Source organism: Columba livia, chromosome 4 (assembly GCF_036013475.1).
Source record: "Columba livia isolate bColLiv1 breed racing homer chromosome 4, bColLiv1.pat.W.v2, whole genome shotgun sequence".
Taxonomy (NCBI): Eukaryota; Metazoa; Chordata; class Aves; order Columbiformes; family Columbidae; genus Columba; species Columba livia.
The window spans coordinates 27,525,273-27,549,692 of record NC_088605.1 but is presented as its reverse complement, the minus strand read 5'-3'; the positions used below and the strand labels follow the sequence as shown (position 1 = coordinate 27,549,692).

The 24,420-nt window shown below is 37.2% G+C and overlaps 1 protein-coding gene across 6 annotated transcripts in view; it reads left to right on the top strand.

The window, feature by feature from the left end:
• Positions 1–24,420, top strand: part of CORIN (corin, serine peptidase) — a 138,607-nt gene that overhangs the window by 92,818 nt on the left and 21,369 nt on the right. For all 6 annotated transcript variants that reach the window (XM_065060831.1, XM_065060829.1, XM_065060828.1 and 3 more), the window contains 6 exons: positions 4,896–5,127; positions 10,093–10,238; positions 12,798–12,905; positions 17,209–17,322; positions 20,149–20,259; positions 21,932–22,061. In XM_065060831.1, coding sequence (XP_064916903.1) covers positions 4,896–5,127; positions 10,093–10,238; positions 12,798–12,905; positions 17,209–17,322; positions 20,149–20,259; positions 21,932–22,061 — 841 coding nt within the window. The remainder of the gene's footprint in view (positions 1–4,895; positions 5,128–10,092; positions 10,239–12,797; positions 12,906–17,208; positions 17,323–20,148; positions 20,260–21,931; positions 22,062–24,420) is intronic.

The window sequence follows — 24,420 nt, the reverse complement described above, 5'->3', positions numbered from 1 at the left end:
CATATAGGCTCTACATGTGCTTCTACCAGTGCTTCTCCTAACTTTTGAAAAGGGACAATCATAAGTACCATGTTTAACATTAGAAGGAAGTTACTTCACATTTTTGGTCAACTAGTCCAAACTCCTGATCAAAGCAGTCCCAAATAAGTCATGTGGCCCGTGACCTTGTGTGGCTGAGTTTTGACTGTCTCCAGGGACAGAGATTCCACAGGGAGACTTGTTCCAGTGTTAGGCCACTCTCATGGTAAAAACCTTTTTTGCATATCTGTAACTGGAATTCTCTGTGTTACAACTTGTGCCTTCTGCCTCTCATCCTGTTCCTGTGCGCTTCTAAGAGTCTGGCTGTGTCTGCTTTACTGCTTTATAACTTCACATTAGATAATTGTTAACAGCAATAAGATCTGCCCTTAGCCTTCCCTTTTGATGGCTGAACAAACCCTGTTTTGCAAGCTTTTGCCTGTAGATCATGTGATCTGGTCCGCTAACCTGCTTGGTGGCCTTCCACTGACCCCATTCCAGTATATTGATTTCTCTCATGAATTGGAGAGCCAAAAAACAGGACACAATACTCCAGATATGCACAAGTGCTGAATAAAGGGGAATGACAGGCAGTCATCAGAGACAGCCATCAGATTAATCATGCATGATTTTCTCCTGACAAATCCATGCTGGCTACTCCCAGTCACCTTTTTTTGCCCTTCCCAAAGATGGATGTCATGTTTGCCTTTTTCCAGTCATCAGGTGCCAGGGTTGCTGTAACGTTTTGAAGATAATATAAAGCAACCTTCCAATGACATTCCTCAGTGGAAACTGAGGGAGAAAAGGCATTGAGTACCTTGATCTTTTCCATGTCACACATCACTAGTTCCCCTGCCCCAGTGAGCAGCGGATCCACTTTTTTCTTAACTTTCTTTTTGCTGCCAAGTGAAGGATGTTTAGTCCCAGATCTTTCTGCCTGCAGAAGAAGTGACAGCTTTAGCAGCCTGTGCCTCTCAGAACAGTTGTTGCTTCTCAGTTTCTCCATTTGAAGATTCATCTTATTTATTTGAGCATTACTGACTTTTCCACAAAACTGTGGTTTACCTAGGAACATAGTCTTCCATATTTCTATCTGCTGTTTCAAAGCTTCTTTACCTATAATGCCTTGAAAACTTATCAGATGTTACACGAAACCCTGTTTCATACGGCAATTTGTATGACAATCCCAAGCACAAATACAGACTGGGCAGCTAATGGATTTAGAGCAGCCCCGAGGAGAAGGACTTGAGGTTGTTGATTGAAGCTCAACATGACATGGCAATGTGCCCTTGTAGCCCAGAAAGCCAGCTGTATCCTGGGCTGCATCAAAAGAAGTATGACCAACAGGTCAAGGTAGGTGATTCTCTCCCTCTATTCTGTTCTTGTGAGACCCCACATGGAGTGTTGCATCCAGCTTTGGGGCTCCCAGCATAAGGACATAGACCTGATGGAGCGAGTCCAGAAGAGGGTCATGAAGATGATCAGTACCTCTCCTGTAAAGACAGGCTGAGAGAGTTGGGGTTCTTCAGCCTGGAGAAGAGAAGGCTCCAAGAAAACCTGGTAGCAGCTTTCCATTACCTAAAGGGAGCCTACAAGAAAGCTGGAGAGGGACTTTTTGCAAGGGCATGTAGTGACAGGACAAGGGATGGAGCTTTGAGCAACCTGGTCTAGAGGAAGATGTCCCTTCCCATGGCAGGGGAATTGGAACTAGATGATCTTTAAGGTCTCTTCTAACCCAACCTATTTTATGACTCTATGATTCTGTGTTTAAAACTAAAGCAACTTTACATTTACTCAGGTCAAAAAAGACAGTATTTTGTAATATTCATTTTTAAATACTTAAACTGCTTAGTAAAGAACAACGAAAATGTATTTGATATATTGCGACAGGATCAACACTGGACTTAAAACTGATGGCTCTTTAGTCACCAGCTGTGCATAAGACAGGTCCTCTGTTTGGCTGGCAAACAAGGCACCAGCAGCAGCCTTACCCAACAAGTAGGAAAATATGTAAATTCCCACAGTAGCCTATGGTTCTTATGTACTCAGGGAGCAATTATCTTTTAAGCAAATTACCTTTCTTAAACAGTGACTACAGTCCTGTTGAAAGCAAGAGTCTTCCAAGCAGTGTGACTGCAATTCAGTTGTTTCAAAATGAGAAAGAGCTGAAAGCGTGCTTTCTTTCTTTGACTCATCTTCCTTGTGGATAAATCAGTATGAGACAGCAGTTTGTACTGAGGTCCAAAATCCTTTCCTGATCAAAGGACATTCTTGTATCCCATTTTATGTATGGACAGCAATTTTGGAAAATGTTTGAGTGGCTAGGACTATGTTACAAGATAGCGAAAAACACTTTTTGACATGTGATATTTGAGTTCTAAAACTATGTTCATATTCCATATCATGAGAAACCCAAGAGCTTTTTAGTGGAGATGTTGTCTCATCATAATATGGGCAACAGTCTGTAATTCTCAACAGGAGTAATACATAATCTGAGTTAGACTCCTGGATCATTTCTCTTTCTCCCTGTCTGGTCCAGTGAATATTTAATTGTTTATACACAATGGAACAGCAAGAGAATTTGGGAGAGATTTTTTTTTCCCAACATCTGGAAGTACTGTTTTCTTTGTTCATGTTATTTTCACTGTTCATATTTTGACCAGGGTTATTTAATCTTTGGTAAGAGTTGAGAATTCCCAGGGAAAATTTGTTTTGACAAAGCAGTGTTTTCTGGCCCAAATAACTCTTTGGTTGGAAAATTTCAAAGCATAGGCCACATTTCATAGTATTGAATATGATGAATGTTCTCCATGTGCCATAATGTTTGATCAGTTTAGGCTCTGCATCACAATGCAGTTAAAATGTATTTAGGATAATAGAACAAATATCTGCTCGCTCTGGAGAGTGTAAGGAAGACAGAGCCAAGCTATTTCAGTGCTCAGTGACAGGACCAGAGGCAATGGGCACAAACCAAAGCACAGCAGGTTCCCTCTGAACATAAGGAATCACTTATTTTACTGCAAGGGTGACTGATCTAGATAACCCTGTTATCTAGAGAGGTTGTGAAGTCTCCGTCCTTGGAGACAGTCAAAAGCCATCCAAGCATGGTTCTGTACAACTGGCTCTAGGTGGACCTGCTTGAGCTCCAGAGGTCCCTTCTGACTTTAGCCATTCTGCGATTCTGTGAAATATCCCATTCGCTTCTGTTACTATGTTTGGAACTAGTTTCTATATAGTATGTAGAGCATATTAATAGTAAATACATGAATATATGAAACCCAGGCATGATCTATGCAGTGTTTCCACTCATTAGGTTGTACTTACATATACTATGAATGAGGGAGTAGCAAGATCTCGTGAACTGTTGGACAGATATCAGAAGGAAAGATTAACATTTGGGTTACTTAAATTAAGTCAGATGTTCCCCTGGAGTGTATGTTCTGTTTGTTACTCTGCCTGTGGATCGTAGGGAATTAGGCATGAGAGTTATTATTTTCAAACCTACAATGACACTTTTCCACATGTGATAGAAGGTTTCTAAACACAGTGTGAAAATTGCATCATCATATTGAAAACATGTGAAGAGCTATCCTACAAGGGCATTTCAGGGGACTAGATTTTCTTCTAGAATCCCCCTAAATCCCTATAAATATAAGCCATAACAAAAGAGAGAATGATGTACATGTATTTCGACCCTTTAATAATGTTGTTATGTTATACAAACCCTTAGAACTTTGCTTGTACATTTGTGTTAGTTTACTTGGGTTTCATCATTAAATACTGATGAACATGTAATATTCTGTACAAATTAAGAAAAGATGCTAGCTGGGAAAAAATCAAAAGACAAAAGCAAACTGATCTGGGCATCTGGGGCTGAAGTGCGAGAGGACAAGGGAGAGTTCATCATGAAGAAAAGGAAATGGCAATAATGTGAGGAGGATTGCTGAAGTCTTTGAACCTAAATAGCCCATAGCTGGGACTAAGTGGTTTGAGACAACAGAAATAGTTCAGTATTGGCAGCATGCAAGGATTTAGCAGAGAGGAAATGCTGTATATAAAATGAGCTTTGTGATCCTCAGATTACAGGTAAATACTAAAAGAGGTTATAACAGGGAATGCCAGTCCAAGAAAGGCTGGCCAGTTCTGCTCATCAGCTGAATAACTGACTGTTAGATCTTTCAGCTTCCTCTCAAAGATCCAGCTATAGGGTCACACAGTTGCCACCCTGTGCTGGCAACTGACACTAGCACCTTGCTGACAGAATGTTAATAATGTTAAGATACATTTCCTTCCAAAATAAACAAATGAAAGTGGTCTTTTGATAGAAAACTTTTGAATAGTACACTTTTTCATGGAAAATTTTCTCATATTGCAAAAGTAAATAAAAATAAATAATTTCACATTGGTCTGAATGTTAGATAAAAAAATGAATTTCAATCTGAATCAAAGTGAAATTCTGTCTGTTGTTTTCTGTTGAGGTGGAAAATTGAAAGATAAATAGTTCTGGCTACCAATTTCTACAATTTTAATCCAAAATACTCCTAAATCCCCTAAAAGCTGGATTTTTTTGTATGTAGCTATAGTCTGTGGAATCAAAAGGACTTGTAGCTAGGATGTTACTCAGGAAGTTAATGCATATTGGTAAGGGAATATAAGTCTCTGAATGGGTTATTAGGCAGGCAGAGGTCAAACCCACCTTTCTTTACTGGTATGAATAGTCTCATATGGGGTCTTGAGCTCTGAAACTTAGAGTTTCTCAAGCCTGAGAGGAAATCCCCAGACTACTAAATTTGTTAAGTAATTTTGTAATTATTCCTTCTCTGTTTCATTTAGTCTCACACCATTTGTGTTCTTTTTTTGTTTTCTTTCTGTGAAAGGTCAGTGTGAACCAATTACTCTGGAACTCTGTATGAACTTGCCTTACAACTATACATATTACCCAAACTACCTGGGCCACAGAACACAGAAGGAAGCCTCTGTCAGCTGGGAGTCTTCTCTTTTCCCAGCCTTGGTTCAGACCAACTGCTACAAATACCTCATGTTTTTTGCCTGTACAATCTTAGTACCTAAATGTGACCCCCATACAAATCAGCGGATCCCACCTTGCAGGTATTATATTGCACTTCATTTAATTATTGACTGACAATGTCTGTTATGTTAGTCTTGCCAAGTTTTCTGTTTCCATTGAAAATGCCAGAAATTTTGCTTTGGAATTCCATAGCAAAAGGTAGAGAACAATATTCTGTAAGATCACTAAATGCAGTTTATTACGTGTGTATGATTAGTATCTGAAGTATCCCAAACAAGGAGAGGGATAGCAGTTCAATCATTTTCAAAATGTATATCTAGAATAGGATAGGATAGGATAGGATAGGATAGGATAGGATAGGATAGGATAGGATAGGATAGGATAGGATATTGTAGTTGGAACAGACCTACAATGATCGTCAAGTCCAACTGCCACTCCTCTCCCCTCCCCATTTATACTTGTGTCCAGTGTTACTCTGTCCTAGGTGCAGGATCCAACATTTAAACTTGTTAAATTTCATCCCATTAATCGTAGCCTAATGCTACAGTCTATCTAGATACTTGTGTAAGGTCTCTTGACCCTCAAGAGAGTCAACAGCACCTCCTATCTTGCTGTCATCAGCAGACTTGCTAATGGAGTATTCAACTCCTGCATTCAGGCCATTGATAAATATATTGAACAGAATTGGCCCCAGAATTGAACCCTGAGGAACACCACTCATGGCTAGTTGCCAGTCAGATGTATTCACAACAACCCTTCACAACAACCCTTTGAGCTCTGCCCTTCAGCCAGTTCTTCACCCAATGCATCATGAGCCAGTTCATCCCATGGTTGGACAACTTGTCCAGAAGGATGCTGTGAGCTATGTATGAAGCATTTTCCATTTCTGTGGATTTATATTAGAATCGCACCACTATAGAGGGTATTCAAACATAGACTCAATTAGCTAAATTTGGAACATTGGTATTTGTAATAGTTCCTTGCATTAGTATATCACTTTATCTATGCAAAGACTATCCAAATACTGTTAACAAAAACTGGGATTTTAATGCATGTTTGCCTTTCTAAATTAGAGGAGTGCCACATCATTCTGAATTGTAGACTAACTCAGGCTTTCTGCTTGTCAGATTAACTTTTCTGCCATCCTTGTCAATTAACTGTACTTTTCAGAGTTATTCCTGTGTCTGTTCAAAAGAGACTATGTTCTGCAAATCCTATGGCTTTGGTAGCAGCAGTTCTTGCAGGTTAGCAGAGCTAATAAACCTGAGCAGCAGGCAGAGCTCTTTGAGCTACCCACTGCTAGAGCCGTCTCATACTGTCTTTCTGTCTCTTTTATTGGGCCTACCCTGACAGTATTGATCAGTTAACATCTACTGTATTGGAAAAGTGCATTGAAAATTGCAATGCATGTCCTAAGATTTCCTACCATTTTACGTTGTTGAAAAATAGATAACATTTCCTTGTCCAGTGATGTGCTTCTTAGTACAAGTTAATTAATAAAATTCAGATAACTTATTCTAATGTAGAGGGAAAAAAGTAAAATTGAGGCTGTTTGCTTTAGCAACTACATACATAACTAACAGATTTTATGATGTGTTCACAATACAGTTGAATAGTCTTCAAATTTAAGGTATTAAACACATGAAGAGGAGCTCGTAGAAACACTAGAATAATTTAGTTTGAAGGGGACCTCTGGAAGTCATTTGGTCTAATTTCCTGCTCAATGTAGGATAACATCACGTTTAGATCAAATTGAATATACAACATAAAATTTCATATCCTAGGCTTCAGAGCTCTACTTTTATAACTGTTTTCAGGTTTCCCTCTTGTGTTAGGTCAAAAATAGAGACTTTATCAGGAAGGGATACCTTGGAGGGTATTAGATGTATTTTTTTTTTTAATACTGGCACACTCATCTCTTCATTCTAGGTGATATAACTAAATTATTTTAATTCTGCTCTGTCTGTATAAAACGTCTGTCCCTGCTTTGCAAGGTTTTTCATTGCCTTTGTGTTACTAGTTTGACCGTCATGCTTTAGTTGTTAACTATAATGGACTTAATGAAGTTTTATTTAAGGAACACGGGTGAAGGGGTTTTTATTTTAAGAACTGAACTTGCTGTTATTGAGGCCATTCATTGATTTATCAAAAGTATTTTCAAATTTGAGCAGAATTCTTCATCTCTCATAAGGCATTTGTAATATTAGTCCAGATTTGGTGAAATAATCTTTGAAGCTAGATTTGTGCTGGGTTCCCACTGCAGACAAATGGAGTTTCATAGATGAAACACATAAGGGCTAAGCTTAGAAATCCCTGTTTCCTAATAATTACAAACTATCTTTCCTGTAAATTGACTCTGCAGGGTGCTTAGCAACTTCTGGAGATTCTGGGTTCACAACTTTCTAGGAAGTCTATCAATGTCCCTTATTTTGGGACCAGTAAATGCCTTCCTAGTCACATTAGCCTATAATGACATGGAGATTACACTATGTGTGCATTTAAGTAGTCACCAGCTGACTTTGGTGTTGTTCCAAAACTGTGACAGATGTGAATGAAGAATAATCCTGGTCAAATCTGATGCCCCTTATGTGTTGGCATTAATTTAGGCATATCATTACCGTATTTGAATTGAGAGAGTAAAGAGATACTTCATATTTTAGTTAACTGCTAAATATGCTTCATGTTCTTAAAAAACTGTTAGATTGGATTCCATTGCAGAAAATTACAGATTTCTATGCTACCTTTTTTTTTTTTTCTTTTTTAGCCTTGTATTTCTTTCTCCTACTAAGGAGGAGATTTCTCTGCTTTGTGATGTGAACTCTTGTTAGCTGTTAACTTTTTAAATTGATTCAGCGACAGTACCACAGATGAGATTTGATGGAGAAGTAAATAAGGAAGTCTGTTACCAAGGTATTCTGACACCCCAGCTGTGAGACCCAGTATGGGAATGTGGGAAGGATTTAAAAAAAAAAAAAAGCACCCATGGTTCTTCCATTTTTCCTAATATTATTGCAATAGGCTTCCATATATGCTTTGATGAGCACTAGTTTGAATTTTAGTTCTTTCCCTACAGACTGACAACTAAATGGCTTGCAATAGCTTTTGGAAAGTGTCAGCTTTGACCAAAGATTTGAGTCTGCAGAGAATGCAGGACTGATATGGGTTAGATGGTCTCAGCCAACAAAATCAAATTTTTAAAATGTATTAATCATGTTATTGTTGTTAGTTTTGGGGTTTTGTCATTGATAAATACAAATTCTGGCATTTGGAAAGCTGAGGTTAGAAAGTGGTGTGAGTCAAACTTTTTGATATTGAGAAGGCTCTAAAAGGAAAGTGTCTGTAACTGTAGCATGGTTAACCAATGTCAATTCAATCATCCATTCCTTCCAGCTCCTCAACTCAATAGTGAATCCTTTGGTACAGAAAAATCATCGGTTCTTCTTCATGCAATCACCCAAAACAAAATTAAATTTGAGAAGATTATTAATCTATTGTTTTCTCAGAAGAACATAAAATGATTGATCCTAAATGGATCTCTTTGCTTGGTTTTGATCACTGCATTTCTTGAAGTTTATTGCAGGAAAAAAAAATGGTCCATTGGTCAGAAGACAAAGGAAAAGGAGTGGAATAAAATGCCTTCCATGAAAGGAGTGTCTGTTCCTAGAAGAAAAATCTGGAAAAATCAATCAAATTAAATAAAACACAAGCTAAAAGTGACATGAAGGAAACTGAAAAAAAAAAAAAGAAATGTGTAGGATCCTCCTGTTGAATATTTTTCACCCTATAAGAATAAAGGAGAATATTCTTTGAAATGGTAGGAGAAAGTCCAGATGATCATAGGTTTAGAAAACATGATCTAAAAGGTGGAATTAAATGAGTTGCTGAGTCAAGAAACAAGAATTGGGGGACCATCAAAGCCTTCAAATAGATAGAAGTGAGCTGGTGTGAGAAAATAAATAAATTATTCATCATGTTCACTGAAGTTCAACCTAGGAAGTGATAGATTTAGAGTATATCAGGAGAGCTATCTATCAAATATAAGGAAAATAATAGATACCTGTGTATAAGAATGAGTGATAAGAAAGTATACAAAATCTTACCAATTTAAGAGTTTTTAAGAACAGTGTAGACAAATAGCTGTTAAGCATGATACATGTTTCTGTTTGGAGGAAGAGATGAAAAGGATGTTGAGGTTCCTAATCCCATGCTGCTTAGTTAATATTAAAAAAAAATAAAAAAGAGAACAAACTTGGAACAAACAGGGATTCAAAATACCACAGAGTCAAGACAAGGCTATTGGTATGAACAGCACATCTGTGATTACAGGCAAAACTAGTTGCTAAATGTTTAATATCATGCTTAAAATAATAGGGATTTTTCTATTATGCATTTTCTCTTTGTACTTTTGAAGCATTTTACATTGGATATTTTGAGAGACAAGATGTTAATCTAGATGGACAAAAATAGTTTTTTATGGTGAGTCCTGTATTTTTATGGTAAAAAACACAACCAAACCAAACCAGCAGGAGGACTCTATTGGTGCCTTTTTTCCACGTGCAATACAAGCTTTGATTTCCCCCAAACTTTTAATTGTATTTAGTTCCCTGTGGAGTTCTCTGCTCTTTTGTTTGCAGGTTTAAATATTTTGTCCTTCTGAAACCACATGGTTTCTGAGGTAGCCTGATGAGAAGAAGTAGCATTTAATTGGTACAAAATTGTGTTTGGCTTTTGGTCCTGAAGGAGGGCAATTGCTGCTTCTTCAGAAAGCTTCTCTGCTATCCCTTACAGAGGAGAGAATATTTCTAAGTAGTTATATTTGGCTATTATGTTATCCCTCAGGTAGTAGTCTGCATGCAGTAACTTAAAATGTTTCAACAGTAACAACATATATTTTGATATATATATTTCATGTAAAGAAATCTGATTAACGGATTTTTTCTTTATTTTTGTCTCTAACTTTGCCTAGAATTAATAACTTCCAGTAACTGGGGATTTCTAAGACTTTCACTACATTTACTCTGTGCCATTCTACTTTGTCTCCTCAGGACATTATGTGTGCAGTCTAAGGAACGCTGTGAGTCTGTGCTTGGGATTGTAGGTCTGCAGTGGCCAGAAGATACTGACTGCTCTCAGTTTCCAGATGAGAAATCAGACAACCAAACTTGTCTAACACCAGATGAAGATGTAGAAGGTAACTCCTATAAATACATAGAACAGGAAATGAAAGATTTGATTAGGTTCCCGAAGTCACTAATTTTTTTTTTCCATACCTCCTCTTTAAATTATAATATTAAAACTGTGGAAATTATTCCAAACTTGGTTTCAGGGAATTTGGATACCTACAGTTTTCAGATAAGAGAGGAAGTATCAATTACCCCAGATCTTTGAAAGTCAGTAGTTGAGATTTGTTGCTAACACCACACTTATTGCTTATTGTGTTTCTACTTCACTTTTTCACCTATTTAGGTGATATAATACTGTTTTTCCAACCAGGAGGCAGTCTTAAAGAAGCTGAGCCTATGATAGCTCTGAGAAAAATATTGTAATGTTAGTGTCTTTACCAGCTATTGTTTGCTCTTGGTTTTTGTTTGTTTTGTAGAGAGTTGTACCAAACCACCTTCAGTAGCAACTGACAAATTCTTGAGTTCAAACTCAAGTTCTTGAGTTCAGCCATAATTCATCATTGTGGTTGTGAACATAGAACAAAAGAATAAAATTGCCTTGAATGCTTCTAGATATTTTTTGTGTGTATGCAGAGAGAAGTTGTGCAGCTTTTCCTTCTGCAGGGGTCATCAGATGTGAGATCTGTGGGGATTTTGACACGCCTTTTCTTTTTCTTGCGAAAACGCCAGTAAAGTAGCTGGGAGAATACTGAGATGGTGTTTGCTACAGTGCCTGCAATATGCTGGTCATGTTCTGGTCTCACTCTTCTCCTACTCACCTACATGGTGATAACGGAATTTCCACAACCTTGATCTTGCTCAGAGAAAGCAATGGGCAAAAGCTAGTTAGTCTATAGTTCTTTTAGTGAAGATGTATTGCTGAGAATATGGTGAAGGAATCATGAAGAACCACTGAGGCATATACAGCCATTAGCACTATTTCTTCAAGTATAGTCCGTGTGCACATATATCACTGTGAGGATTTTATAAAGTTGTGTAATACCATAATAATTAAATCCTCTGTCATGGGTCACTTGAGAGACAAGGAGATAATTTCTCTCTATGGCAGTGAGCTGATGGGATCCATTATTACACAGCAGTGTGTAAGAAAGGAAAACGAAGATTTTGGCAAAACAAGGTGTGTTAAAGAAAAAAACAACATGATTTAATTTCCTCAGGTATCAAATGTCTTTTAACATTTTAACCTATGTTATTAGATCATTTGGCTTTGGAATGTAATATAGAATGGTTATATTTTAAATATACTACTGCATACAGGACTAGTGTGTTCCATTTTTAGGCATAAATTCTTTCTGTTCACTTATAAAAACTACAATTAAAAAAAATTTCTCACTTTAGTTAGAGGGACTCTGCCTAGTAAGCTGATTTACTGCTCATTGATAATTTTAGCACGGAAATAGATATTCCTGGAAAATCAATGTAAAAGGAGAGGAGTTTAGTATTCTTTTAGAAACAGTGTAAGTAATTAAGAGTTCTTATCAGAGTTGTTTTGAGTTTACCTGCTGTTAGACTTTTATGTTGACTAAATGCCAGATTCCTACCAATTACCAGTGTTGGTTAGAGTGTCTTCCATGGGAAGTTTAAAATCTTACATAAATATTTCAGGGAAAAAACACCACAAAACACATCTAACAAGAGAAATTAAGCTTATGAGATTATTTAAAATGTGTATGATTACAAAATATAGGTGATTTTCCAACTTAAGATATACTTGAAATAATTATTACAATGTGCTGAATTGCTTAACTTCTAGTCAATACTGAATCCAAGAATACTGCTGACCAAGACAGCATCCATTTTAAACTTAGTTATTTTCATAATGAGTTGTTCTTAAATATTGGCAGTATAGTTCATCTACCTTTTATCATTAGAATGTTATTTTCTAAAGCTCCTGAGCTCATTAATGGTAGTTTTGGTGTAGCTGTTTATTGAATCCTAAAATTTACCTAAGGAACTCCATAGTACTAAATATCTAGAGAGATTTTGGAGGAAGGAAAAAGGCAACTTGCGATGGAGGTTGTACATAAAAATCAGTGACATGTACAGTGTGAAAAAACTGATGGGTTTTCCAAAAGCATGTAAATAAAGCATTCTCAAAATGCTACTCTGTAAGATGAGGCAGAAGCAATATAAGAGTTAATTAATGGACATTTATAGGTGGATTTGTTAGTTCAACTAGCCACACAATTGCCTTTTTTTTTTTATCCTGAGGATTTCTTATACTTATTTCAATACATAAAATGATCTGTTTCTGCTTCACACACCAGTACAATAGTGAGAAAAGTAGCTAGAAAATGCTAGACATTGTCAGCCAGTTATTTGGCAAAGCTTTGAAATCTGACAGGGTAGCATGTGAGAGAGCGCTCTGGAAAATATTGTTCCACCCCACTCCCAGTGCAATTGTCAAGTGTCTTGCCTGCCACATAGTTCAGTTTAGTATCACACAAGGTTTCTGTTCTTGTCATTTACCTTTCTGAAACAGTCACGGTGATAAAGAAGTAAGTGCCCACGTGATTAAGCTTGCAGCTTATGGAATGTTGTTTCTGCCTGTTCCTTGTCACCAACAGAATGCTCACCCAGTCACTTCAAGTGCCGTTCTGGGAGGTGTGTCCTGGCATCCAGAAGATGTGATGGTCAAGCTGACTGTGAGGACGATAGTGATGAGGACAGCTGCGGTAAATAAATTTGATGAGTTGAGTCTTTGGAATGGAGAGTAGTTGAAGCATTAGAAAATGAGTTGTGTTTTTCCTTCAGTTATTTGAACTGCAGCATGACAGTTCAGAGGATAAGCCCTTTTTCTGTAAGAAAAATATGTCTGAAATGGTGTTTTTTTGTTGTTTTTTTTTTTTTTTTTTTTTTTTAAGACTAGTGGCAGTAAAAATACTTTGGCAAGGGTCTTTCTTGATTAATGCCATCACAATTTATGGTACTAGGTCATGTATATTCTTTTAACTGTATTCCAGTATGTTTGAGTATTCCTTTAGTAATCAAGATTAAAAAATGCTGCAGATTTAATTATTTTGATATTGTTGGAGGTTCTACTGAGATAAAGCATGACTTCATGGCAGTTTAAATCTTGAATTCATAAATATAGTTTTAAATATATACATGGTTATGTTCTCATTATAAAGTATTGACAAAAGATCTGTGTTGCTGAAGAGGATTCTGTACTGCAAGGTCAAGAATTACATATTTATTCAGATTGGTAAACCTGAAGCCATAGGTACAAAGATAAAGTGGTAAACACAACGTTTATTCTCCAGTGTACTTCTGAGTATACTGATGGTAGAGATGTTCTTGACTTTTAACTTTAAGGGATGCATTGAACTTGAGAATAACCAACAAATATGTGGGTCACTATTTATCCTTATACATGCTGGCAGGAGAATTTTGAGAAGGAGAAGGGAGTTTATACTATTTCTTTATGTGACTAAGGTGTAGTGTCCACAGAGTTCTGAATGCTGACCTGGCATCCCTAGGAGCAAAGAGAGTAATGATAAATCACTAAGGATTTAGAGAAGAGGTGTGAATATGAGTAAAGGATTGGAAAACATTCCAGGATAATAGGGCTAAGGTGCACAACCTGTTTTTTGTTTTAACAGAGAGTAGTTTAAGATGAAAGCACAGTTGAAGTGAGCAACAAAACCGTGGTAACGATGAAAGATTTTCTGCTCAGCTGCACAAAAATAAAATAAGATCCAACACCTGGAAGCTGAAGCGAGGCTAAAGAATTCAAGCTTGACAGCTCTATAAAATACTTCTTTTTTAAGATCAGGTTATTTTAATGACTGGAATAAGCACGGAGTTATTTATCGCTAAGGCACAATGTATTCTCAGTTTCTAGGAGTTTTCAAATCACATTTGTATTATCTCTCCTCTTTCTGCCCCTTCCACTCTCCCTGCAAAAGGAAGCAAAAAAGAAAAAAATTAAAAGTTATGAATATATGCTCACTGAAACAGGATTTAATGCTACATAATTTTGTAGTTTGGATTACAAAGGAAAAGAACTGATGATCACAGTGACTCTTTCAGAGTCTGTGATCTCTTTATCTTTGAATTGATTGTCTCAATTGTCCTTCCTGCCAAATATTCTTTGTTGCCACCTGTTCTTAACTCCTTACAACACTAATTGCTAGGCATCTTCTAGGATAATTTTATTCTCCTGGATATTAACATATGAAATATTGCTCTAATATGCAGCATTCATTTCTCTGTCTCTATAGTCTAGACGGAATGTCACTAGCAATCAGCAGAATTCTTATCAGTTTCTATAAATATAGAAGACTGTATCTGCTAGGAAATTACCACTGTCAGGGTGACATTGCATTGACCAGGGGTAATGCTGTTACTGAAGAACAGAAAGTCCTTGTTGAGCTCCAGAAGAAACTGTCTCTGGCTCATTCATATTCCATGTGTGCAGGACAAAATCAAAACTTGGTGATTTTTCCATGTGTAAATAGCTAGCTCACATTTTTTTAGATTTATCATTTGAAATTGGTATTATACCATTAAATAACAGTCAGCCTTTAAATTGAAAACCTTGTATTTGAAGCATCCTAAATGATTAGGCCTTGGCCAGCTTCACAGTACAGGAAGGAGTCTGGAAAAGACTAGCTGCAGCTTTTGGATGCTCAGGCTACTCTGGCCAAAAATGTAAAGTACAATAGTCCAAAAGGACGAAGGTTTATTCTGCCCACACAGAGCAGAGCTGTATTCAGCACCCGCTGGCTCCTCCTGTTAGGAATCACTGTCATACCTTCAAGTGATCTTTGTGAGAGGAAATCTCACCCATGTAACTGCAGCAAAATCCTAAGACTTCACTGCCATTTAGACTAGGTTTTGGGGAGAAAATTTGACTCAGATTTCTGAATGTGAGATCTCTGTATTTCAGTAAAGTGTCGGGAAGGTAATTTCTGAAAATTATTATGATTGACATCAAAAGAGTTTGTTGTATTAAATATGCTTGATTGTAATTGATCGTATTAATTTACTGGCTGCTGAACAATGCCTCTGGCAAAGAGCAGAAGAAGGTCTTAGAAGAGTACTAAAGAAATTGAGGACATAACACTCAAAACCAGTATTTTCCTTCACTGTTTACTGCCATCTGTGTTCTGACTGTAGTATTTTAGTTGAGAGAAACGTGTGGTGGTCTTAATTGATAAATAATAATTGCATAAGGAGTATACTTGTGAGTACCAAATGGTAACTTGATTCATATTTTGAAGAAGAATGAAGGTAAGATCATATGTGAAACCCTGTCTCTTGCCAGAACATACCTTTGAGATGAGGGTAGTGTAAATACGGATAAGTTTTCCTACCTTCATTTCCATGTCTATTTCATTGTCATTAAATTAAAAATGTATGTCACAAAAATATTTAGAGAAGAAATATAAATACACAAAATGGCAGCTGGCTTCTACCAACAAAACAGTACATTTCAGCACTGAATTCAGTAAGCAGTGAATTTTTCCTAGGGAATTGTCTCTATATTTATCTATGCTGTACTCAAAGATAAATTTTGGAGAGTCATTATCTACTTCACAGTGTAACACTATAATGTTACACAAGAGGAAAATGTTACATAAAGGGAAAAGCAAATGTGTTTAATTAATTGTAAACACTCTGCTAAAAATTGCAACGTTCATAAATTAAATTTTTTTAAGCTTTTAAATTTTATTTTTATATCAAGTTCCTAACATGACTGATGTTCTTTGGTCTTTATTAGAGTAAAGGTTTTGTCTGGTTTCAATTAACTTTTTGTTAATAATTATCACAAATATTGTCAAGAAGATGATCTGTAAACTGGTGGTGACCAAGAAAGTTCTTTGATCATGTGGAATGTTTCACAGGTTCAAGGCTATTTATTTCTCTATGCTCTAGTGGTTTTTTACATGGCTTTTTGAATGTAAACAAAGTCAACCACTCCACACATCCAGTTACAATTAAAACGTGAGTAGATTTTTCCAGTAATTATATGAGCTAATAGTGATTCTCTGGTTCATGTTTGTAAAATACCCACTTCCAAAATAACCCTTCTTGGAAGAAACATGTCTGCTTAGTAACTTGCTGCAGATATGCTGCTGTAGTTGTAGGTACAGGCAAACCAAGATACTGCTTCAAATGCAGTTTGTGAGCTTATAGCTCAACTATGTGGGCATGGGGACATCAGGGCTATCATCTGAATTTGAGCTTGGATTAAAATGAAAACTAGTGTTATCATCTATAGAACAGGCCAAACAATGTAATCAAACCATCTGTTTAGTCAGGAGAACACATTGGTTTTATGGCTTCCTGTAAAACCAGAATATCACACGTATAGAACATTAGTGTGTCGAAGTATTTAAACTGGTATCACAGTGAGGTGCTTTATTGGTTGATGGGAAAAAATAGTTAAATAAAACAAGAGAAAACACTTTTCTAAAATGTTCCTTGAGCCATTCTTAATTTCCTTTAGCTGACTAACAGAGATTTAACTGTCAAAGCACTTTGACACAGTTTTATAAGTATTCCTCTTGAAATCAGAGAGACTGATTAGCATGACTTTGAAGAGGCAACAATAAAGTGTGTTCCCTGCATAAAAATGAACCTTCTTGAAGATTTGCAAAGCAGTTGGGTCTTTCTAATATTTTAAAATGGATTTGTTCTCAGATTATGGAACCAGGAAAACTGTTTGTGGTCCATGCTTAACAGCATCTCTTTAACCTTTCATTGTGATCTGCATTATATTCTGTATCGGCACTGCCAGAAAAAAAATTACAGATTTCTTATTATTATTCGAAAAGCACTGAAGTATTATATATTTTTTTCCCATTATCAAGTATGTACTTATTTCTGTTTCTTCATTACTAACTATTCTTGGTACCTTTAAAAATTTATATCTCAAATGAAAATATTTTGGGTGTTTCAGGATTATTAAGAAAGAAAAAGAAAGTTGATATTGCATGCAAATGTTTCAAAACTCTGCTTCTCTGCCTCCAGGCTGCAGGGAAAGGGGTCTTTGGGAGTGTCCTTTGAAGAAGCTGTGCATCAAACACACTATGATCTGTGATGGTTTCCCAGACTGCCCTGATATGATGGATGAAAAGAACTGCTGTAAGAACTTATACAGTTTGTTTGTCCCATAAAGTGCTGGTCACATTTTGGGGATCTTGGGGTGCAAAATAAAGGAAAGCAAAAGGTTTTCTACAGATAGAAAGGCTTAGTGATTCTTTCACTTTCCATTTCACTTTTGCTATGGCACTGATTTCTCTCTTTCACAGAATCAGAAAATGTTAGGGATTGGAAGGGACCTCGAAAGATCATCTAGTCCAATCCCCCTGCCGGAGCAGGAACACCCAGATGAGGTTACACAGGAAGGTGTCCAGGCAGGTCTTGAATGTCTACAGAGTAGGAGACTCCACAGCCTCCCTGGGCAGCCTGTTCCAGTGCTCTGTTATGCTCATTGAGAAGAAGTTTCTTCTCATGTTTAAGGGGAACCTCTTGTGTTCCAGTTTGAACTCATTACCCCTTGTCCTATCATTGGTTGTCATCGAGAAGAGCCTGGCTCCATCCTCATGACACTCACCCTTTATATATTTGTAAACATTAGTGAGGTCACCTCTCAGTCTCCTCCAAGCTAAAGAGACCCATCTTGTCTGTCCCTCATCTTGTATCCTCTGTTGTTCCCATCTTTGGGACCTTGCTGTCTCCTTGGTCACTCTGGTCCTCTCCCTCCTCTTTCTTGTGTCTTTGAACATCTCTGTTCCTTGTAGCTTCTTGCCTCCTTTTCCTAGATTTTCTCAACTTTATTCCATATAGATACGGCTGCTCACTGCTCCTTTTTCTTGATTTCCACTTGTTTTTCTTCTAATCTCTTCTTCAGTAAACTCATATGTCTGCTTGCTTTATTTGCTTCATCTTCTGCTTGCATTTCTGAAATTCTGTCTCCCCACTTGGCTCCACAGGCTTCTTCTACAGTCCAAACCATGATAAGTATCAGAGATACAAATTTTGTACGGCACACTGACAGTGTGGGCACACCGTCCATGTGCATGGTGTAAGTAAGCCGGGTCAAAGTGCTGACACTGTATAACAGGCCACCTGGTCATCTGCAGGGGTGAGCTGCCCTGTGTTCTGGTTCCACTGCACAGCTGACTGGTGGGATGTGAAGGGGTGGAAGACCTGTGAACAGCAGCTGCTTTGCAGGGTCCCACCCTGCATGCGAAGCTGGGAATGGGTGCTGTAAGATGTTAGCTTCACTTCTATGAATATATTAGTGGTACTCTGAATTCTCTTCTTTTGAGAAAACCTGTTGTTTGGGCATGTCCCCAAGACAAGGAACTAGAAAGACCTACTGGGTGACACTCAGCCTGAATGAGAAAGAAGAGTTGTGTGGTAAACTTGGTTGGAAGGTGAAATTTTAGTTCTCTTGGCAATTCCAGTATTTCAGCATTTTTTGCAGGGACTGTAGGATATAATTTTACAATTTTAAAAAAGTTGCTCCTGAGTCTCTGGAGTTCTGTTGGCAGAAACAGGATAGTAGGAACATTTTATGTGCTATGTGGAGTGTATTAATATATTTGCCACAATGATGGGCAACCTGCATTTATCACTAGATCTGTTTCTTTATGGGAAGAGGCAGCTCACGGAATGTTTCTTAACCTGCTTTTCATTGTTAAGGTAATACAATTTGACTTCCAAGCAGTCTGTGTACTGTAATTGAAAAATCAGGAAGGTGATATTAAAGTGATTTGCTCATGATTACGTATTAGGATCATGGCAGAGAAAAGATTCTCTGAGGGCTTAGGTTGAGCTTGTCTATGGTTGTCAGACTATATTTCTTCTCTGCTTTTGTGTTGTGGGTTAAATATTCCAAAATGGCAGCAAATTTTCCCCAGCTGAGAGCTTCCAGCTTTTGAAATACACTTTCTTTGGAAGGCAGAGTTAGAGAGCTCTTTCTAGTTTTGCATGTTTTTTTTCCAGAGCCAGAAAGATCACGTATGTCACAGTAAGCAGCACTGCCTGCTCTATCTGCATGGTATTCATGGTGGAGTATGTTTTTTGCACTGGTGTTGCAAATAATTACTTTGTTTGTATGACAGTATAGATGCTATACAACAGCCAGCCATAGGTACAAATGCAGGCAGATTCCTTCCATGCATTCTGTGCCTCTTTGCCCTCCCCCAGCTCTCACAATTTGCTAATGATGGGGCTTATAGAAGCTAGAAGAGAAGCGTGTTAGTGAGGAGAGAACTGTGGTGGTATGCACCTGCCTTTTGGGAGGGAGTTTGTTACAGTTGGGGCAAAGCTAAAAATCACTTGCAAATGGAAGCTCTTGTGGTTCCTGCACTGGACAGAGATTCAGAAAATCACTATCTGATACTGCCAACTGGCAAGCAACTGTGAGCTGAAGCATGTCTAACTGTACATCAGTTCCCCATCTCTAAAACAGAGACAAAAATAATTTCATGATTTTAAATAACAAAGGCAGATCCAAAAGTGAATACAGAATTGTTGTGGATGAAAGAAAACACATATGCATCACAGTAAAATATTATTTTAAAGAACATGAAGAAATAAACAGATTTGGAGCAGTCTCCTATACAGCACGGAAGACAATATTTTCACTGAAAAGTTGTGAGAGGCTTAGACAGTTTTCATATGACAAGACCACAAATGATACTAAGTAATCACAGATCTCAGCATTTTCAGACACCCTTCCTTCCCAGTGAGTTGTGATGACCTCTGCAACTGTGTGGCAGCAACCACCTTCTGCCTCAGTGATACCCATCCTGAATTTTGTTGCAAATCTGTCTCACTTCCTTGCTCCATAAATCTGATTTGTGCATACTTTCACCCTCCTTCTCATTTTTTCATTCTCAATGGGAACTTCACACTTACCATTGCTTTTTCAGAGTGAAACATGTTTTGTCTTTGCAGCACTTTGTGAAGAGAGTGAGGTTGAATGTGCCAATCATCAATGTGTGCCACGTGAGCTCTGGTGCGATGGGCAAGCAGACTGCGGTGACAGCTCAGATGAATGGGAGTGTGGTAAGTTTCTGCCATAGTGCACTCTGTCTGGAAGTGATATTTGAGTGATGGGAGTAATTACTGGTGACTTGATTGAGAATACAATTGCAGTGGTGGAGGGATGCTTTATTACCAAAGGAAGACTGGGATGAGATTGGGAAAGCAGGCAAGAAAGTGGGCAAAAGAGAAAGGAAAGGCTCGGTGTGAAGTGTCCCAGGGCAAAGATGTAAGAAAAGTGACATGGCAGGGAACTACTAAAATGTGTTAATGGTCTGTCAAATCTGGAAAGTGTTGTGGATAGAAGAGAGAGTAGGAAGAACTTCAGACGTAGAATTTGTCTGGGCAAAACTCCTAAGCCCTGATTCTGAACTTGTGAAAATCAGAGTGTGAAATTCCCACTGACTGCACTGGTGCAGGTTCAGAGCTTATGGGAAGAAAAGAGTCCTACTAGGTCTCCTTTGCACTGGCTAAAGACCTGCAGAATGATGTAACCTGCTATTGCTATCTAGATTTGGATTAGGCCTCATGTTTTTGTGTGTTGTTAAAGTAGAACTCCCCAAGTATTATTCTTTAAATAAAAATGAAGGTGAATTTCAAAAAACTTGCACTGAAAAGAAGCAGGTTGGAAAGTGGTAGCATGTCCTCTGAGATTTCACTGAGTTAACGTGTATTTCTGTACATGACAGTAGTTTATATTATTAAGTATTGAGATGCTTCATATGTAGTTTTGAATACAGAAAAAAAAAGTGTACTGTGGCTTATAGAAGAAGCAAATATTTTGTATTCATATTGATGTCAATTGTATAAATATTTTAAGACATTTAACATTTTATGAACATTAATAAACAACAGCATTTAATAAAACCTATGCAACAGAGAAGAACTGTTGCAGAAATGCATATTTGGAAAGGAGTAATCTAGGATTATTACATACTTTTCTCATGAGGAGAGAAGCGAAAGCACCTTCAACATATAGGAAAAATGCATAATGACTGACTATGTTAAGATTAGTACTGTCAGAGCAAAAGTCAGAGGAACAGTTTAAATAAAACCAGTATGTATTTGGGGAAGAAAAGTAAACACCTAGGCTCCTTAAAGGCTCCTAGGAAAGGAAGGATGCAAATTTCCATTTTGGGCCATTTTGAGAAGCTTTTTGTGTGTGATAAAAGCAGAACACATGCTTTTATAGATGGATTAAGAGAGAAGCAGTGGTTATGAACTTTCTTGTAAACAATTTTTTTCTCTCTCTAATTACACCCACATATTGTTATGACAGGAACAGTGCATATTGCTGAGAGTCCAATGACGATATCACTCTTACGTTAAGCAGCATTAATCCCACAAATTACTTTAGTGGTTTCAATTAGACTATTTGTGGGGTAAAACATCATTTAACAAGATTAAGGCTATCGGAAACCCATGTGAACCCTTGCTGGTGAGTCAGGAGTATTCTAGTTTATTCTAATCCTCAAGATGCCTTTGTTGTTTAGTGTTTCATGCTGTTCAATGTTAACAGGGTTCTGACAGCCATGATTGCTTTGGTTTTAAATTAGATAGCTAATGAGCACATAAAATCAGCAAAAGTGCCAGTGTCTTGGAAACTCTTTTGAATGTAGTTGGATGTTTTCAGTATGCCATTTAGAAAACTAAGCATGTGAAGTAATAGTGAAGTTGTTGTTCTTTATCTTTGCAGTTACCCTGTCTAAAACCAAGAATTCCTTGATGTTCCTGACTGTTCACAGGTCAGCTGCTGATAACCACGTCTGTGCTGATGATTGGCAAGAAAGTTTAAGCCAAATGGCCTGCAATCAGATGGGTTTAGGGTAAGGTCAGTAGTTTGTAGCATTGATAAACTTCTTAGGAAAACTGGAGTGCTGGATTTAGATGTGAATGATCATTGATCACTGCAATGTTAGACTTAGTGTGGAAAGGATTCATAGACAATAGAGGTAATGAAATTTTGTGAGCTGTGTCAGGAACAAAAGCTCACTAAAATCTAGGCAGTTTCACCACTTTATAAACATTACATGATTGTTATTAAGGGAGTATGTCGAAAAGATAGTGATGTCTTGCCAAGCGTCAGTATTTGAACTTGCAGTTATTGCTGAGGCTCAGGATTGTTTGGCAATGTGATACTCCAAGTCTTCCTAAGGAATTAAAGCAGACTTGTCTTGGAAACACAGGAAAATTTCTCTGCATTCGTTTGCATTCTGCAATAAGTATTGTGAACTAGGCAGCCAGATATATTTAACTTCTGATCAATTGGCCTCTATGCGTCTTTCATACACACACACTAAAGGAATAGCTGCTTTATGGAACAGTTGATGCAAAATATAACTGCTCTTATATCCAAAGCTGTCTTCTGCTAGGAAAATACAAGCCTGATAGTATAGAAGGATATGTTTTGTCAGTGTCTGATTCCCAAACAGGATTAAGAAGTGTCTTTTCTGCCTGTCTTTTACCACTACATATACAGTATGTATATGTGTCTTGTTCTTAGTTCCTTTCTCAAAAAACCCGAGATGATAAAGACCCTGGGTTACAGTGTCTGCACTTACCCTAGTCTGTATTGCCTTGCACTGTAGGGATGCTTGACATCTGTTCTAGCAGATGCCCTGAATCCAAGACCACCTGTACTGAATGGAGTCCCTGCCATTCTTACACAACAGTTCTGTACTCCTCTAGCTAATTTAGTATATCTACATAACAATGATATTACCTTTATGGTTTAACTTTATATAACACCCTAATAAGACTGAACTCCCTTGATACCTTCAAAAAATAGCTACTGCTTTTACAACTACACTGTCTAAGAATAAACTGATGGTCTTAACATTAATAATGTTTTCCTTCTTGATATTTCAGTCTCATAGTCCTAACATAAAATTAGCTTAACTTTCCTATGATACTTGCTGCTAGGAAAATGAAAAAGTGAATAAATTATCACAAGACCTGTTGATTCCTTCCTTTTTTCAAATGAAATTAGCATGAATAGAAACTTACACCTTCCTGCTTCTTCACTGAGGCTTCCTAACAGATGTTATCAATCCTATCACTTTCAAGAAATTAGAGACCCAATGATATGAGACCCAATAATCCTTAAATCTCACAAATCTTCTAGCAGGGGAAGATATTCTACAAATCAATTTTTCTACAAATCCTTTTTTGTAGTGACAGGTGATTGTGTGAAGAGCAGTGGGAAATTCCAGTTCCAATGTGAAGCCTACGACTTCAGTCTGATTTAATACTTATTGCTAATTCTTCCTGGCAGCAATTCAGAAAACCAAAGTAGTGTTTGTCTTTCCTTTTCCTAATGCTTGATTTTTGTCAGTCACCTGAAGCTTGATATTCTTCACCATTCCCCAAGTTTTTGTGAAGTAGCACTGCCAAAACCACAGTAAACTAGCTTTTAAGATCTATATGTAAAACAGATCATAAACCATTCACTAGAACTAATTTCAAAAAGGAGTACTATGAGTTGATATAATTATTTAATTATTCTCTTAACATTGCATACGGGTTTGGTGAAAATGTCACAGAGGGTAACATTTTCTGTATGGTGAAGTGGAAAACTGAATTATAAACTGGAGTTTTCATGCGACTGTGAAATCTGATCTAAAGTCATAAATTTCATCTGTTAGCCATTATGTCCTGTATACACCATTTATTTGACTTACAATGACAAGAAAGTCTGAATGTGAGGTTGATAATATTAGTGTATTTAATAAGCTATCTTCAGTCACCAGTAAGGGTACAGGTAAATTAGACTGTATATTGCATAGAGCTCAAATAACAATTAAAAAAATACTTTTATTCTTTAAAACAAACAAACAAAAACCCCAACCAAAATGAAAACAAAAAGCAGCCAACAGCAAAACAATAAAAACCCAACCCAGCTTTTTTTAAGCAGTGCTTTTCTTCAGCTATTCCCAATGGGAAATACTTCATTTTACTCCTTCTGTAAAGCTCTGCAAACTAGTTTTCCTCACTGTGTCTGGTGCTTTCCCAAAGGAAAATTCCCAATTGCTATATAATATGGTAATGTTTAAAATATAAAAGCAATGTCTTTCTAACAGCTTGTAGATATTTTTAATTATTTGGTCTAAATTATTCTGAAAAAAATGAAGATAATTCAATGACAGTGATTGAATTTAGGTTAATTTAGCTGATAGGGGTAACACA